This window comes from Bufo gargarizans, chromosome 2, assembly GCF_014858855.1.
Source record: "Bufo gargarizans isolate SCDJY-AF-19 chromosome 2, ASM1485885v1, whole genome shotgun sequence".
NCBI classification, from domain to species: domain Eukaryota; kingdom Metazoa; phylum Chordata; class Amphibia; order Anura; family Bufonidae; genus Bufo; species Bufo gargarizans.
The window spans coordinates 590,966,784-590,985,772 of NC_058081.1; the positions used below are offsets into that span (position 1 = coordinate 590,966,784).

Consider the following 18,989-nt stretch of genomic DNA (forward strand, 5'->3'; position numbering starts at 1 on the left):
ACTCCTGGGGACAATTATCAAAGCTAATTAATAAAATTAAAAGGGGTTGTGTCACGAAACAGTCTACATATTTCAAACCAGCCCCTGGTTCTGAATACTTTTGCAATTGTATGCAATTAAAAATTTAGTACAGCCGGTGAGCTAGTCAATAAAATGTATCTGTATAGCGCCACCTCCTGTTTGAACATGTTCTATCTTTTTGCGGAGCGGAGGCATAGTTCTCCATAGTGCTTCGGGTTCCGTGCCTCCGTTCCACACTGGACCTTCCAGATTGTGGACCCATTCAAGTGTATATGCTCGCATATTGTGGACTTGCTGTTTGCGGGCAACGGCCGAGTGCATGAGCCTTAAATCTTCAACTTCCACCAGCCATATGTTCTGTTAGAAGCTGAGGCAGTTACAGGGAGAGAGCTGCAGCAGAAAGGACACACACCCTGAGCTGTGACATGGAGAGAGCTGCAGCAGAAAGGACACACACCCTGAGCTGCCAAGCTGAAGATTGCAGTGAATTGGAAAATTCATGGATTCATATGAGGTACAGGGCTGGTTCTAGCTTTCTTATAAAAGGTATTGTGATGTAGGCTACTTTCACACTTGCATTGTTAATTCCGTCCGAGGATCTCAATACGGAAAGTAAACGGATCCATTTTGATTTTGCACATCAGGAGGCATCCGTTCCTTTAGGATGTTGTTGTGTGAAGTCAAAATGGAAAAAAACAGGTCACTGAATATATTGAAAGTTAATGGGTGACGGATCAGATTTTTCAGGCTCTTAAAAAAAACTGATCCGTCACCATTGACTTACATTGTTTTCAGTGACAGATCAATTTTTTTCCGTTTTTATGACTGGACACAAAACCACCACTTGCAGCGGTTTTGTCTCCGGTCACAAAACGGAATGCTGCCAGAATGGAAGACGTCCTGAAGCATCCTGAACGGATCTCAATACCGGAAAACAAGAACGCAAGTGTGAAAGTAGCCTAAGTAACATAAGCAATCTGATTAGCTGCTATTGAGGAAGTCTCTGTTTTTTCACTTCACCAGTTTCAATAAGTCTTGCCCATTGTCTTTCTTTGGCGACTGTTTCTTTGGCAGACCTGATCGCTCTCAATCACTTTCCACTATTTCCCCATCTACCATTCATCACGTTCGTCACCAGCCACGATTCAGCATTTTCTGGCATGTGTTGTGCTCAAGACAATGTCTGTCCCCATTGCACAATGGAGTAATAGACAATAGGTAATAGACAGAAGATTGCAGCGCAGGCGTTTCAGGCATGACTAATCAACAACAAAAAGTTCCCCATCCCTGCAGGCTGTTCGAGCTGGTGAATCACTACTGATAACTGCTTAGAAAATCCCCTTTAAGGCCTCATGCACACGGCCGTTGTTTTGGTCCGCATCAGAGCCGCAGTTTTGGCGGCTCAGATGCTGCGGACCCATTTACTTCAATGGGGCCGCAAAAGATACAGACAGCACTCCGTGTGCTGTCCACATTCGTTGCTCCGTTCCGTGGTCCGCCAAAAAAATATAACATGTCCTATTCTTGTTCGCGCTTTGCGGACAAGAATAGGCAGGTATATTAAAGGCTGTCCGTGCCGTTCCGCAAAATTGCGGACCGCAAAACACACAACGGTCGTGTGCATGAGGCCTTACTAGAAGAGAATGTGAAAAGTTTCGAGACAGTAGCTACGACACCTATTTGTCGTCTGTAGTCGTCGTATTGTTGGATGGGTGACGTCTTCTTCTTTCAGACCTCATTATTCTTAGAAGAAAGTAAAAATGGAAAACATTGTCTGATGGATGGGGCTCCGACTGCCGATCACAAGAATGGGGGCCCATGTTCCATGTGAATGGTGCCGCGGATATTCAACTCCACGGGGCTGCAGAACATAATCTAGCGCGTGTACTTGGCGATTTCAGACAGTCCCATAGAGCCGAGTAAAGCAGGTGCTCCATTTAAACACTGGAACATGTGCCCCTGCTCTCGTGATTGGAGGGCGCTGGATAGGCCATCAATATTGTACTTTTGGAAAACACCTCAAAGGGGTTGTCTCACTTCAGTGGCATTTATCCTGTAGATACAGTTAATACAAGGCACTTACTAATGTATTGTGAGTGTCCATATTGCCTCCTTTGCTGGTTTCATTCATTTTTTTCCTTCACATTATACACTGCTCGTTTCAAGGGGCTATGACCACCCTCCAGTCCAGCAGCAGTGGTCGTGCTTGCACACTATAAGAAAAAGCATCGGCCTCGCTAGTGGGTGGGGCCATACAAGGGCACATAAGCTGCTGAAATTCCCTATAGCAGGGAGCAGCAACCTTGAGCACTTCAGCTGTTGTGAAACTAAAACTCCCAACATGCAAACATGCGCGTCTGCTCTTCTTATGTGGCGACCTGGTCCTCAGAGGCAACAGGTGAGGCAGGGTGGGCCGATGGGGGTAGTAGTTAATTTACTCACGGTTAGCGGAGCCTCCCTGGGCCGGCGTGCAGTGATGGGAAGGACAGCACCAGTTCCTTCAGGGCACGCTTTGTTTGTCCAGGGAATCCCACCAGATGGTGTTCGAGGTGCCCTGAGTGGAATGGGTTTTTTGTTAAGGTGCCTTGGCGGCAGGGTTCCTGGTGTTCGTGACACCAGCACAGTTAGGTGCAAAAGAATAAATTGAGTCCAGACCTTGTATGAAGTTCAACAGCAGCTTTACTTGAATAAACGTTTCTCCAACAGCTTACAGACTTTATCTTGGTTCCAGCAGGCGTTCGCATTAGCTCTGGCAGGCAAAAAAACTCAACCCTGCTATATCTGTTGCTCTCTGGCTCTGCTGTGCTGACAGGCTCAAATGGAATCTTTGCTTTTGGCTTTAGGCTGCAACTTCTCTCTCTGTAGTCTGACTCTAGCTAAATCCAGGGAACTTATCCTCCTGGCTGATAAGGCTCCAAGCTGTGACCTTCATATCCAGCAGAGCTGAAGGTGCTCTAGCTGGCTAGGCAAGACATGTCCAGCAGAGATGTGGACCTGCTTCCTCCATTTGGCAGGGGGTAAAACTAAACTAACTCCACCTAACTAGTCTCCTCCTCTCCTTAGAGAGGGAGTTTAGAATGGAAAGAAGGGTTCTATCCTCTGCAAAGTAGCACTGCCATGTTTGCTGCCACCTCTGGTGAACCAGGTACATTACATTTGAACATAACAGTTACAAGAAATAGATATGCACATTGTGACAGACCTTGCCTGCCATCGGGTCCCCGTCACAGCAGTGTGGGGGCCCGATGGCCACCCGCACCCGGTAGGATCCTGCACATGCGGCAGTGCAAGGTTTAATGCGCCGGCATTGGTGTTTTCACCGATGCCGGTGAATACAGCAGGGGTCTGGCTATCAGTGACTGCCGGACCCCTGCCGCTCATCGGGCGGGCGCAACTCCTGCACCCGCCCAATCTGCTGTACGGCGCTCAAAATCACTTTATAACTGAATTGGTGCTCAAACAAATGGTTTGGGAATTTTTTTTTTTTAATTTGAAAAATTGCCTCTAAACTTCTAAGCCTAACGTCCTAAAAAAAAATTACATATACAAAGTGATGCCAACATAAAGTAGACATATGGGGAATGTTAAGTAATAAATATTTTATGAGGTATCACTTTCTGTTTCATAATTTTTGGCAAATTTGGGATTTTTTTCATAAATAAAGGTGAAATATATTGACTCAAATTTACCACGGTCATGAAGTACAATGTGTCACGAGAAAACAGTCTCAGAATGGCCTGGATAAGTAAAAGCGTTCCAAACTTATCACCACATAAAGTGACACATGTCAGATTTGCAAAAATCGGCCTGGGATTTAGGCTAGGTCTACACGACGACATTTGTTGCGCGACATTATTTATAATGATAGTCTATGGTGTCACACTGCGACATGGGACATGCTGCGACTGCGACGCAACATTCACAAAAAATCCATTTGAGATGGATTTTTCCTGCGACTGTCGCAGTGCGACATCATAGACTATCATTATAAAAATTGTCGTGCTACATTGGTGCAGTGTGGTTGTGCCCTGTCTGTCGCGTTACTTAGGCTAGGTCTACACAACGACATTTGTCGTGCGACAATAAGGAACAACTACACTGCACCATTTGTCGTGCAACATTTTGTTGCACCAATGTCGCACAGCGATTTTTTTATAATGGCAGTCTATGGTGTCGCACTGCAACATGCAACATGCTGCGACGGCGACGCGACAGTCGCAGAAAAATCCATCTCGAATGGATTTTCTGTGACTGTTGCGTCGCAGTCTCAGCATGTTGCATGTTGCAGTGCAACACCATAGACTGCCATTATAAAAATTGTCGCGCGACAAATGTCATCGTGTAGACCTAGCCTTAAGGTGAAAAGTGGCCTGGTGCTGAAGGGGTTAATGACTTATATCACCATGGATATTCAGCCAAAATCCTAATCAGATCTGCTCACAAGCTGCCTCCAATGCAAGTAAGTGAGGTTTCTGCAATGCCGTTCCTCCTTGTAGAGCATCAGATAAATCCAGGCAGCTTTGGAGGGTGGCAGTGTCGGACTGGGGTGCCTAGGGCCCACCAGTAAAATGTATTTTGGGGGCCCACTGTACAGATTCAAATATGAAAGATGCGACCAGATGATTGAATATGGGGGTCCCTGCAGGGTCCTGGGGAGAAGAGGACACTGGCAGCTTTCCTCTATACCTAGAAGTCATCTCAGCTCTGATCGTGTCTATAATAATAACATGTCCTATCTTTTTGCGGAACAGCCGGATCGCGGACCCATTCAAGTGAATAGGTCCGCGATCCACTGTGGCTGCCCCACGGACTGTGCTTGTGCATTACGGGCCGCAGCACGACCACGGGACGCACACGCCCGTGGGAAAGAGGCCTTAATGAAGCTAATCCTTCCACCTAACCGCCACACGTCAGAGTCTACCGCCTTGGATTTCTGCCACGGATCTTCTTGCAAATACATGTCGGCATGACGTGTGAACGTACCTTTTAAAATGTAATCTAAAACTAGATATGGCACAATGTCTCTGCCTGCGGTGCGTTAACCCATCCTCTCCAGGAACGCTCTGACTGGTGACCTCCACTCCCCAACCTACTACATCCTCACAGCTGGAAAAACATGGCTATCGATGGCACCTATAGCTCAGCGTTTTAAAGGCATACACGCAGCAAAAATGACACGAAAATAACCACATGAAAGTAGGTGTGATAGAGCCTGAAGTAATCTAGCACTTGTGCCAGTTCTGGTTGTTGTTTTTTTTTTTTTTCACTGTGACTTTTGTGTTTTGTAGTAATCTTAGGCTATAAAACTGATATAATTTGGTAAAATATTTGTATTATCAACGCTGGATTTCTACATTTATTTATTTTTTGTTGCTTTTGCGATTTTTATTTTTTTTTTTTGTCTTATTATGCTGTGTTTTTTTAAATGCATTTAAATGTTGCTTTGGAGTCTTTAGTGAATTATGAAATTCACTACAGACAAAGCGTTTAGTTTCATGGAGCTTTTTTTTACCTTCCTTCTGGTGTTTTTGATAAAACATAGCATGTTCAAGGTATGGCATTTTTATTTGTTGAGTCATCTCTATAGGTGTTGAGAAAGGCCTGAAAAATGTGAATAGAAGTTAATAAAAAGCTGAAAAAAAAAGTTTTTTACCACTAAAAATAACCTCTTGTGGCTGTATTAGGCTACTTTCACACTTGCGGCAGGACAGATCGGACAGGCTGTTCACCCTGTCAGATCCGTCCTTCCGCTATTTCGCCGGACCGCCGCTCCGTCCCCTTTCACTATAATGGGGACGGGGGCGGAGCTCCGGCTTTTTAGTCTGGTGGCCTCTCACCGCATGTCCGACTTTTTAGTCTGGTGGCCTCTCACCGCAAACTGCGCCGGAGCTCCGCCCCGTCCCCATTATAATCAATGGGGAGGGAGCGGCGGTCCGGCGGCACGGCGAAATAGCACAAGGACGGATCCGACAGGGTGAACAGCCTGTCCGATCCGTCCTGCCGCAAGTGTTAAAGTAGCCTTACACAGCCCGATTCTGCAGGTGAATGTCGCAAACGCTCAATCATGGGGCAATTGTTGTTTTTTTTTTTTTTTTTTAAGCATGCTTAAAAATCACAGTGGTAACTGCGGCAGATCGCGCTGTGTAATAGAAATTTGCCGCCAGCACCCTGCTGCCCTGCATGGGGACGAGCGATGGCATAATGATTGGTCTTACCTGTGCCATGGAGGACATCGCTGCATGTAATATCAACAGTGTCCTCCGCTATCTGACAATTGTAGGGGGGCAACACTTCCCTGACGACAGTCACCTGCGGCCTCGGGGGGTCTAATACAGCCTTTAAGAGCCTTTATGTTGACTGTTATAAATCAAATCCAATTAGTTTACAATAGATTCTCTCATCTCTAGAGTACAGCTGAGGCTTTAAATGGTTTTTCCAGGACTTAAAGGGGTTTTCCCATCTTGGACATTGGGGACATATCCTTAGAATGGAGCCAGCAAAGTGCAAGAGGGCGCACTACGCCCTCCATTCATTTCTATGGGACTGCTGAAAATATTTCCATCAGCCCCGTAGAAGTGAATGGAGCGGTTGGCACTCTTGCACGGTGCACTTCCCATTGATTTCAATGGGACTTCTGAAAATAGTGTAGCTTGACTATTTTCGGCAGTTCCATAGAAATGAATAGAGGGCAGCCGCACATGCAACGTACACCCTCCTGCACTTTGCGGGCTCCGTTCTAAGGATAGGTGCAGGTCTCAGGGGTGGGGCCCACACCTATCAGACCCCGGGGGCATATCCTAGCGATATGCCCCCCAATGTCCAAAAAGGGACAACCCCCTTTAACTATTGAAAGCCCCTTCCTTAGGATAGGCCATCAATACAAGATTGGCAGGGGTCTGATTCTGCTGTAACCAGACATGGAGCTGTGTAGTCCTAATGCCATAGCTCGTAAAACTAGCTGATCATCTGGGATACCAGGAATGGGACCCTCACTGATTCCAGGACTTAACTGTTGATAGGTCATCATCAACAGTTAAGTCCTGGAGAACCCCTTTAAGAAATCAGATGAGACCACCACAATCAGCTTGTTTCGGGAAGACCCACTGTATCGGAGATTTATGTATTTTTTTTCTGTAGCTATAAAAGTACAGAGGTGCGGTATGACCTTTCTCATCCTTCTCCTTTTGCTTCTACAGAGTACAGGAGAGGAAGAAGTAGATGTTGCGTCTCCTCTTAACACAACAGGTAAGGTCGACCCGCAACTGGTAGAAACTCCAGAGCCGTATTAGGGTGTGTGCTTGTTATTTACGCTGTGGTTAAATACAATGGGACTATTCAGTGTAAAAACATTCAGGACTAGAAGTCAGCGATGTAGAACATGGCTTATCAAAGAGCCTCATTAAAGATTGTTTGCAAAATACAAACACAGTAATACAAGCCCCATTTATGAAGCCAATCTCCTCATAAAGGCCCACTCATACAAATATCCTTTCGGCCCTACAGCTCGACACAACATTTCTTTCATGTATATCGTAGTTAATAGCACCTCATGCCAACAGTCTGTCGAAGAAAAGTTTTCGAGTCATTGCAGCCAATTGGACTTTCAACCCTCCACCCTTGCTTTCTCCGTCACATTCACTGCCCATAAAAAAGTACTCAAACATTATAAATGATAGTGGGCAAAGGAAAAAAAATGAACCAACGGTTAGCCATTACAATGAAAAGGAACCACATTACACCAAAAATCTACTCCACCTCCTGGATGGAGTAGATTTCGATTCTGGAGCATGGACAGCAGAAGACATAACAAATGTATTACGAGATGTGTCCCTCTTAATAAATTGGTCAGATCTTCTCCAGTTGGGTTTTAATAAAACTGGCATGTGAAAGGCTGGTCTTAGTAAATGTCCCTCATAGTTTCAAAAAGAGCTTGGCACAAGCAAAAGTGTCCACTTGGTGGCTCCCTCTGGCTTCTCTCTGACAGCTCTCTCTCTCTCTATTTATGTAGTATGAATCTATGGACTGTTTCCCCTTAACTTGTATCTAACAAATCTAGGAATCTTCACACATACAACTTAACTTGAGGTATTCCAAACCCAAAGGGGTGCTAGCGTAGCCCCCATTTACTTGCCATATTCTGTTATACGCCATAGCTGTCTAAATTAGGAATAGCGCATATATTCAGTGGGTGATTGCTAAGCAAAACATCACGCATGAGAAAAGGCATTGTTAGATTTTACCGTCATAATTTTTGAATATTATGCCATTGCAGGTGCAAATGAGGGAGCAAGAAATGCAGCACAGCCAACTGTATCATCACAACCAGTTGCCTCTACCACTAGAACTGCCAACACTCAACCATCAGGACCTAATATTGCCCCACCAGGACCAACTCCTGCCCCTGCTGTTGCAGTTCGCGTTCCACCTGGAGCCACCCGTGCTGCCCCAGCACCAACTGGTGCTCCAGCTCCTGCTCCCACACCACGAGGACCTGCCCGACCTCCTAATTCTAGGCCTGTAGGACCCACTAGAATGCCAGGCCCTGTTCGTGGTACCCCGAGACCTACTCCAAGACCTGGACCTTTGGTCTACAAGATCAGAAGAGTTTCAGCACTTAGAAGATACTGTGTCCCAGTCACAACGGTGATACTTGTATTAGCTTCGCTTGCAGTCATTGGTATACTGAGTAAGTACAGAAGAAGATATATTTTCATTGAGGATATGCAAAGATGTAAGATTTGGTTTGGTGAGATGTGTTGGATAGATGGTTCTTGACCCGAGGAAGGGCCTGCATGTGTCTGAATGTGTTATGTTATGTGATGTATTCTGGCATTTGTTATGAATAGTTCAAAGAGAATTAAACTTCCTGTTCCATCACACTGCCATATACAGTAGTTAAAGGATAGAATTCTGACCCTGTACCCACCACTAGGGGGAACTTACTGAAGACAGATGTTATACATCCTTTATAATCACCTAATCTTAGCTGTTTATGATTTCATTGAAGGAGTTGTTATAAGCTATATTTTAACCAGGGCCAAAGTGAAAGAAAAAGGTGCTCTCCTCTACTCAATGCTGCTCCATTCCAGAAGCTAGGCTTCCCTTTCCGCTCCTTCCAGTCCCCTGTGGACCAGAAGCGTGATATCCATCCATGCATTGCTGTTCATTGGCCTCAGTGGTGGTGTCCCCATGGCTGAGGTCAGTGAATGTCTACAGCAGTGCACGTAACCATGGATGGGATATCTCACTGCTGATCCACAGGTGACTAGTAGGAGCTGGAACAGAACAAGCTTGAGTAGATGAGTGGCTTTTTTTTTCTTCTATCATTTAGACACTCTCCTGACCCTGGTTAGAATTTGTGTTGGGGTTGTACAATTACAGTATTTTATGTTTTTTTTAAGCTTTATAATTTTAGTTTTTCCTTATTTTTACAGTTAAGGTGGTCCTAGATAATTACTACTTCTTCTGTAGCAAGTCCTTCAAGTTCATTCCACTGGACAAATGGTGCGATGGAACTTCAGACTGTAACAACAATGAAGATGAACTCCGCTGCGTCCAGAGAGTAGATTACAGCAACAGCTCACTTGGTGAGTATTACCCCATGAACTGGACTGTTTAATGCTTCATGTGCCCTGTAGCCGCGCTGTATGGAAATTAAATACTTGAGGGGGATTTTAAGAAGGGTGTTTCATGCTCCAGTCTTAATGATAAGATAGCTATGCCCAAAATTTATTTTGTGAATCTTCTGGCAGTCCATGTGACAGGTAAGCAAATTTGCTTTATAATATAGGCCAGTTTCTGGTGTAAATAACAGTAATTTTTTTGGGCTGTTCATCTATCATCCCTACAACTTAAAGGGACTGTGACCCTCCATGCAATTTGAGGTTCACTCACACAGAACCGTAAAGCTGGCCATACGCATCAGATAAATGTTGTCCGAACCCACCAATCTGATATATACTGTATGAGGCCTCCTGACTCTCTCCTGTCAGGGAATATTGGGCAGTTTTATTTTAACATGCCTGATACTTTTGTTCCTCAGGAGATAAGTCTGGCAACAGCTTTCTCCCCTTTCCTCGTTCACGGCACTTGAGCATGCACGTGTATGGAGGGGTTGGAAGGGACAGCCTCCACTTGACCAGTAGCTTTCAATAGGTACTGCCGTCCTTAGGTCCATGGAAGCCAAAGCTACATAAGGGTGCGACCACATGGCGTGGTCATGTTGCGGATCGGGAATGCTTGCAGCCGATCCCGCATGTATAATCATACTTTTAAGGTGTGTTTTTTTTGTTTCGTTTTTCGAGATCTTTCACCAGACCAGAAGTGAAACTCTTGACTTTGTTCTTTCTTTTTATGTCACAGTCCGGCTTACAGATGCAAACTCCGTCGTACAGATCTTCTCCTCTGGAAGGTGGAGCTCCATTTGTTATGATGGTTTTGATGCTGCGAGAGCCAAGGCTGTATGTGCCCAGCTGGGATATTCAAGGTATATTGTATATAGTATACACCAGGGGTCAGAAACCTCCAGCATTACAGCTGTTGTGAAACTACAACTCCCAGCATGCTCCATTTACTTTCTATGGGAGTTCTGAGATCAGCCAAGCAAATGTGCATGCTGGGAGTCGTAGTTACACCACAGCTGGAGTGCCGAAGGTTGCTGATCTCTGGTATACACCTATAGTCTGGACAGCAGGCACCAGTACATATAAGGCTTGCTTTACATCGCATTTCTAATCTACATTTACCAGAAAATCGTCTACGCTAAACGTGTCCATAAGGTTAGAAAGACAGATCTTTAAAAAGCCCTGCAAGGCACTGTGAACGCCTGGTGACTGATTCCTGGGGTTGTCTCTCACTTCAGCAAATTTCATTTATCACATAGATACAGTTAATACAAGGCACTTACTAATGTATTGTGATTGTCCATATTGCCTCCTTTCCTTTGCCGGCTTGATTCATTTTTCCATCATATTATACATTGCTTTATATTCAGGGGTTACGACCCGATAGGAAAAGGTGCCGACCTCTCTGGTGGGCCTTGTATCAACTTTCTCTACATGATAAATACCATTTGCTGAAGTGAGACAAACCCTTTAAGTACATAATTTCCGTTTGGATGCCTTTCTATGCTACCCCTTGCTGAGGCTTACAGCAGTGCTTCTAAAAAGGAGCATTTTTTTTTTTTTTGCTTCGACTACTTACAAACCAGACATGAAAACTGTGGAGTTAGCTGCCCCCTAGTGGCAAAAAGTAGAATGACATCTTCTCATTTTCATTGTCAATCCTATAGTAGCTAAATATTTTGAAGGAAGGTAACCATGTTGTGTAGACCTTTTATTACATACACCAGCTATTTATCTATACCTTTTCATTTTTTTAAGTATACTAGTTGGTTATCAATGCTAGTACACTCACGCCCTCTTCTTGTCATACTGTATGTTTCATATATACTGTCAAATGTAGTTTAGACCAAATGCTGACTGTAAAAAAACATTCTGTCCTTGTATTTCAGTAACCCGACCTTCAGTTTTGTAAGTGCCAATGGTATAAATGGGCCTTTCGGTACTGTTCGGGTCGTTAACACTGGGGTTGAGGTGGATCCTCTTTCTGGGTGAGTAAAAATCCTAAAAAGTTTTTAAAATTTAAATGCTGACAATTATGTTAATTATTATCTTAATAAATTGTGTAGAGTCTTGACCGTAGAGAATCGGCCTGTATGCACACAGATCATTTTTACAGTAGTTTCAACAAAAAACAAGAATGATTTAAATATTTCGTCCCCGAATGTCTCAGGAAAAAAATCATGTGTAGAAATGAGAGGTCATAAACCTAGCTATAATGAGTGTTTAGGAGGTCAGAGAACAGAGATAAAGAGTCCTTCGGCTCCTGGTCTGCCGGAAAAGACAGAAAATCCAAAGGGTAATACTAGAGCATCTCGGCTCTGTACAGAAAAAAGGAAGCCATATTTTTATATAAAGACCAATAAAAAAAAAATATTATTAGCTCAAAATGGGTACAATCCAATAATTCTGGAAAATTGCCCCCAAAGGTGTACATAGCCTTCAAGCCAACTAATAGGTGGCAAAGACTAGACCAGATTTATCATCCAGCACTTTCTCATCTAAGCTTGCACCATCTACATCTTAGACAGGATTAGTAAATGTTCTTCATAATGAGGGAGCCTGTTTCTATTTCAATGAGAGATGGATGACAGGCTTACTTTACCTGGGTGAGAATGGAGATTGGATCATCTCCCTTTATTGATTTAGGTGGTACTTTAGTCCTCCTGTTTTTAATGTTATGTGTCTGGTTTTCAGGACATGTCCATCTGGCAACGTTTTATCCCTCAGCTGTATAGGTGAGTTTATCTATTCTTTTTAATTATTCCTATTATCCCGTGACTGATGCAAAAAATGAAAATCAGACATCATATAGTACATGACACCCTCTTTCTAACAAAGCTAGAACCAGCCCTGTACCTCACATGGGTCCAGAGATCTCCACATTCACTGCTCCAATTATTTCTCTGCTAGATTATATTCAGCCTGGTAGCTCAGGGGATGTGTCCTTTCTGCTGCAGCTTTCTCTCTATAAGGGCTCATGTACACGAACGTAGTTTGTGTGCATGAGCCACATTTTTTGCTACTTGGATGCGGACCCATTTACTTCAATGAGGCAGCAAAAGATGCAGACCCCACACCGTGTGCTGTCCACATCCGTTGCTCCGTTCCATGTGGCCCTGCAAATAAAATAGAACATGTCCTATTATTGTGCGTCTTGCGGACAATAGGCATTCCTATTTATGGGCTGCCCGTTCCTTAAATTGGGGAGCGCACACGGGCGACATCCGTGTTTTGCCTATCCGCAACTTCCCTAAGGGCTCATGCACAAGAACGTATTTTTTATTTTTTTTTGCATTTTCTTTACAGGTCAGTATGCGAAACCATTCACTTCAATGGGGCTTGGAAAAAAAATAATGAAATGACTCCGTGTGCATTCTGTGTCCGTATGTCTGTTCCGCAAATAAAATAGAACATGTCCTATTCTTGTCCGTTTTGAGAACAAGGACAAACATTTTTTACAATGGATCCACAAAAAAATGGATGCAACAAGGATGTCACATGGATGTCATCCGAATTTTGCGGACCCCAAAATTCATGTGCATGAGCCCTTATAACTGCCACAGCTTCTAACAGAAACCTATGGCTTGGTGGCAGTTGAAGATGTAAGCTGAGCGTGTGTGACCACCTCAGTAAGATGGACAAAAAATAAGGAAAAGAACAAACAGCAGGTGGCGCTATACAAATACGATTTATTAAATTACTTACTGACTATACTAAATGTTTAATTACATGCAATTACAAAAGTATTCAGATCTAGGGGCTGGTTTGAAAAATGTAGAATATGTTTTGTGACACAACCCCTTTAAAGTGTAACTGTCATTTTGGATTATTTTTTATATATAGTATGGAGGGTGGTGTTAAACATTTTTGTAATATACTTTATTAGTGAAAGATGTTTCTTTGTAATAGGGAAAAAAAGAGCTGGAACTGAGCACTGTGAGAGTTGTAACAGGCAGGGTGATGGTACACATACCGAGTATATTTTTCTTCAGATGTTTTCCCATTGTCCATAGAAAAAAAAAGTCTGAAAAAAAAGTGACAAAAAAAATGCCATTTCAAAAATCCTTGTAAAAAAAATAAAAAAATAAATGAGAATTTAAAAGCCAAAAAACCACCACTGCTGATACTCTCGTTATGTCAGGTAGTCATCTTTTTATTCTTTGCCTCTTAGCCTGTGGACCCAATCGTGAAAAGCAGCGAATTATTGGAGGACAAGACACCACCATCGAGCATTCACCGTGGCAGGTCAGCATGCAGTACTCGGGGCAACATTCGTGTGGCGGAAGTATTGTTACCCCCCGTATAATCTTATGTGCGGCACATTGTTTCCAAAAGTAAGTTGTAGCCTCCTGGTGTCTTCCTCATAGTTGAGGCCTTTGTCAGTAGATCATGTTATAATACGGCAGGCAGGTAATTCCGGGTCTTGTCGTCCATCTAGGAAAGAGCAGCAGGTGGATAAATGGCGCGTTCAGTGCGGCGTTTCCATTCTTTCCTACCTATTTGCGTCAGAAGTGTCTGAGATCTTCATTCACAGCCTCTACAGCTTTGATCGCAAGTTATATGACATTGCCATTGTTAAACTGAAGAGCGATTTGAAATTCTCAGGTAATAAGACTCTATTACTAATCCTGTAAATCACTGTGCCATTTTCTGAAATGAGATAATTCATAAAGGAGTCCCAACCCTGTTGGTAAATATGATGTATGATACAAGGGCCATATTTAGTGACTTATTTCACCATGCTGCCATCAATTACTGGCAGATTTGTATAATGACTTATGGGTAGGCGGGATTCCCGATTCTACGGATCCATTGTAACAGTGCCGATTCTTGTCCACAAAATGGACAAGAATAGGACATGTTCTAGCTTTTTTCATGGGACTGCGGAATGGACATATGGATGCGGATAGCACAGGTTGTGCTGTTCACGTCCTTTGCGCCCCCGTTGAAATGAATGGATCTGCCTAAAATCTGCAAAAATGCGGATCAGATACGGAGCAAAAATATGGTCATGTGAATAGGGCCTTACTAAGAACACTCTTAGCGAGGCAACAACTCACAGCGCTCTACCCAACAGTCCTTTTCAGTTGGATGCCAAGTGCAGTATATAGCCCTTAATTATTATCTTTTTCTGGGAAATGTATTTGTTTAACCCCTTATGGGCACCTCATCGGTGCCCCTTTATCATTACAGTGACATTTTAAAACTCTGTTAATCTGCCATGAAACAGTTTTTCCTTAAGAATTCTTACTGTAGAACAGATTTTGGCTCTAGATCGTGTTCTTTTGTTCTTTGTGCTTGGTCCCATTTGGTTTTCTGGGTGTTGCAGCTTGCTCTAATGGCCTGGACAAGGGTTGCCAACCAGACTCTTTTCTGGACAATTTATCCCAAAATCACGGACAGCCAACATGTTTTACGGACAAATTGGAAAACCATAATGAATGATAAAGATTCTAAGTAATCCATGTCTATACCTCAATATACTGATAAGAACTCATCACTAGTGTTGATCATGAATATTCGAATAGCGAATTTTTATCTCGAATATTGGCACTTCGAGAATTTGCGAATCAGTACACATGATCCCTCCCTGCTTCTAGCTTGTGGGCCAATGAGAAGGCTGCAATATCTTTGACTTTAGGAGTAGTGTTGATTGCGAATTTTCGTAATGCGAATTTTCGTAATGCGAATCAATGAGATTGTGAAAACGCAGATCCGATGGTATATTCTAACCCCCAGGCATTCCTATGGTGACAGGGACTCTTGTCGGGGAGGAGTATGCCAAAGTGGAACAACTGTGCAAATTTTTTGTTAAAAAAGACGAATATTCTAAAAAACTAATATATTTATAGCACTATATTAGCTAAATTGCTCTATATTTGTTTTGTTTTTATATTCGCTATATTGCTATATATTCTTGTTTTTGAATATTACAAATATTCAAAAATACGAATATATTAGTTTTCTACAATATTTTATATATATTTTTTTTAATCTGTACAATTGTTCCACTTTGGCATACTCCTCCCCGACAAGCATGCCCGTCACCATGAGAACGCCTGGGGGTTAGAATATACCATCGGATCTGAGTTTTCACGATCTCATTGATTCTCATTACGAAAATCCACATCACGAAAATTCTCATTACGCAAATTAAAATTTGCAACCAACACTACACCTAACGAATATTCGAATTCGCAAATATTCTACGAAATATCGCGAATTCGAATATGACCCCTGCCACTCATCACTACTCATCACCAGAATTTACTGTGAGCTGTAAAATGATGAAAATTACCCCCAAAATAATCTTGTCAAGAACCACCAGCCTAAAAAAAAAATCAGGGACACGTGTTTTTTTTTTTAACGAATATTGGAAAAAAGCCGCCTATTTTTACGGCCTGTCCAGTAATTTCTGGACTGTTGGCAACCCTGGTCTGGACCACATTCCTTGATAACAGCTGGAGATGGTGTTCCACAGTCAGACCTCTAAACCCCTCCTTTTACTTTTTACTTTCCAGCATCCATACAACCAATCTGTCTTCCGGGATATGATATCAACTTGCCAGATAATGCACCATTGGAAGTGACCGGCTGGGGTTACACTGTAGAAGGAGGTGGTAAGTTTTGCATCTCTCAAAAATTTCTCCTAATTTTCCACACCTTTACCCCCATTAATAAATCCATAGACAAGCGTTAAAATTGAATCCTCACCGTGTGGGAACTTAGCCTAACCTTCAGACCCTACCAGAGCTAGTATAGCAGTATTACTGAAAACATGATCTACTCAAGTAGTTTGGTTTTAATCCATGTGTCTTATGGTTTAGATCATTTTTTCTTTTTTTGTGTTTTCCTCTCATTTCTCAAAATTTTGCCTTTTACAGGATCCTTGTCCTCCACACTTAAGAAAGTCAACCTCAACTTGATATCAAACAATATATGCAACAAACAGTATTTTAATCAAATCCAAGACGATATGATGTGCGCTGGTCAAAATGCGGGTGGGCGTGACACTTGCCAGGTAACTCTTAGCAGGTATTCAGTACATTCTTAGGCCTCATGCTCACGAGAGAAAGTAGATATCATCTGGGTGTCCATTCCACAACTTATAGAACATGTCCTATTCTTGTCCGTATCACAGACAAGAGTAGTTGTGTGCATGAGGCCTAAGAAGACGTAACATACATACTTTACCACAGACTATTGTTTGCGTCTCCTCTAGAAGTCTAAAAATAATATATATATTTTTTCCCCTCTTTTAGGGTGACAGTGGGGGCCCCTTGGTGTATTTGGGTGAGCGTTCGCGCTGGGAACAAGTTGGTATTGTAAGCTGGGGAGATGGCTGTGGACGGCCTAACAAAGCTGGAGTGTACACAAAAGTTTCGTCATTTTTACCATGGATACAAGGACTTATGAAGGTAGAGAAATGGGGGGAGAGAGTGCAAAAAAGTGATGGCTAGATATAGATGGATATGAATGGATGCCACATATTCATGTCTTCTCTTTTTGTTTTCTGAATTGTAGCGCCTGTAGCTGATCCACTGAACCTGTCCTATTTATTACTTCTACCTCCTTCGGACCAAGTGAAGCTCATGGGTCGAGCACATGATATGACTACTGTGTTAGTCTCGTTGAGACAATCTTTCCTCTTCCCAGCACAGCCCTACACTCTCTGCAGGTCTGGAACGAGCTGTCTCTTCAGTAACAAAAGAAAGGAAAAGACTATGAAAAACACTGAACTGCATCATCATCATCATCATCATCTCTTGTAGACCTCCAACTCTCACTTTGCCAAGATGGTGCTACTCTAGCCAAACCCTGCAGAGAATCGTCACTTCTACTCTGGCACCTGAAATATATGCTGCACACCGTGGAGGTCGCCATGTTATATGCTGTAGTGTAACCCCACAGTATGGCTACCAGGACAATGCAGCACTACGGGGACACGTTTACATTGGTCCATCCATTCCCCATGTCAACCTATTTTTGGATATGTGCTATGACTCTCCCTGTAGGCCCATGTGCGAAATTCATGTGAGTTCATTAGAACTCGATATTTTAACCCATATTACCTCACAGTGGGGTCACCGGAGATTTATTACTTAGAGCAGTGGTCTAGCACCGTACATACTAGAAATGGATTGTATTTTGCAGGTGTTTTTTTTTTACCTTGTGGACTTGGGGAGAAACTAGGTCACAATCACACATGGAATATTTCAGGATGCTGCATGATTGTGAAGCCACCTTGTTTCTTCTCCTTGCATTGATTATGTACATAATGTATTTAGGAACCAGGTGAACTGTATATATAATGTTTTTAGAGCTACTTAAATGTTGTAAATTAACTTTTCTGTGTTTGTGTAATAAAAAGTATGACCGAGCCAACAAGTCAGAACTGCATTTCCTGGGACAGAACAGAAAGTTTTGCCTTAATAAACTGGAGATTGAGGGAAAATATTATGTAGATTTTAATGCTAGAATTTAAATTGTTATATGTTTTGTGTACTGTAGTTCAACACAACTTTTTATAGTTTCTCTTGGATTACATGGAATACTGTGTAAAATTTTGGGCACACTGAACTAAAGCTGGTATAGAGGGTAATTAGAGGGGTTATTTCAATTCAGCAAATGGCATTTATCATGTAGAGGACGTTAATACAAGGCACTTACTAATGTATTGTGATTATCCATATTGCCTCCTTTGCTGGCTGGATTCTTTGTTCCATCACATTATACACGGCTTGTTTCCATGGTTACGACCACCCTGCAATCCAGCAGTGGTGGTCGTGTTTGTTCACTATAGGAAAAAGCGTTGGCCGAGACTGTGGGAGTGGACATAGGCTAGTGCTTTTTCCTATAGGGTGCAAGCACGACCACCACTGATGGATTGCAGGGTGGTCATAACCATCTGGACAATCACAAAACATTAGTAAGTGCCTTGTATTAACTTTCTCTACATGATAAATGCAATTTTCTGGATAGGGAATAACTTAATCTAACTGGAATACCACTTTAAGGGAACGGGTGATTTGTAGTACAAGACGGGAAAATTGGGCTTATTCAGTTTGGAAAAAAAGATCACTTAGGGGAGATCTAATTACAACTGTATGAATGGACAGTGCAGTAATCTTTTAAATCTTTTTAATACCAGAGGGCACTGTGTTGTGGCAGAGGTGGCCACCATGTGGCGCTGCACCAATCTAGTACAGGTACCCACTCGAAAGTGGCAACCTTGACGTGGTGAGTGGACCTATGCATTTTGATCAAAACGTGTACAAATGGCCTCATGTACAGTTTCTAGATTATGGCGTTGTAAACAATTATGCTGAAAAGCAATAGATGAAA

General features: G+C 42.8%; 1 protein-coding gene across 1 annotated transcript in view; it reads left to right on the forward strand.

Annotated features, from left to right (window-relative positions):
- LOC122926768 (transmembrane protease serine 4-like) overlaps window positions 1–18,989 on the forward strand; it is a 34,645-nt gene extending 15,656 nt beyond the window's left edge. Inside the window, exons 2-13 of the mRNA XM_044278244.1 lie at window positions 7,218–7,266; window positions 8,294–8,707; window positions 9,456–9,608; window positions 10,384–10,507; window positions 11,534–11,632; window positions 12,339–12,379; window positions 13,816–13,978; window positions 14,083–14,249; window positions 16,166–16,264; window positions 16,529–16,665; window positions 16,907–17,062; window positions 17,169–18,989. Of these exons, the coding sequence (XP_044134179.1) occupies window positions 7,218–7,266; window positions 8,294–8,707; window positions 9,456–9,608; window positions 10,384–10,507; window positions 11,534–11,632; window positions 12,339–12,379; window positions 13,816–13,978; window positions 14,083–14,249; window positions 16,166–16,264; window positions 16,529–16,665; window positions 16,907–17,062; window positions 17,169–17,177 (1,611 nt within the window). The 3' untranslated portion in view covers window positions 17,178–18,989. The remainder of the gene's footprint in view (window positions 1–7,217; window positions 7,267–8,293; window positions 8,708–9,455; window positions 9,609–10,383; window positions 10,508–11,533; window positions 11,633–12,338; window positions 12,380–13,815; window positions 13,979–14,082; window positions 14,250–16,165; window positions 16,265–16,528; window positions 16,666–16,906; window positions 17,063–17,168) is intronic.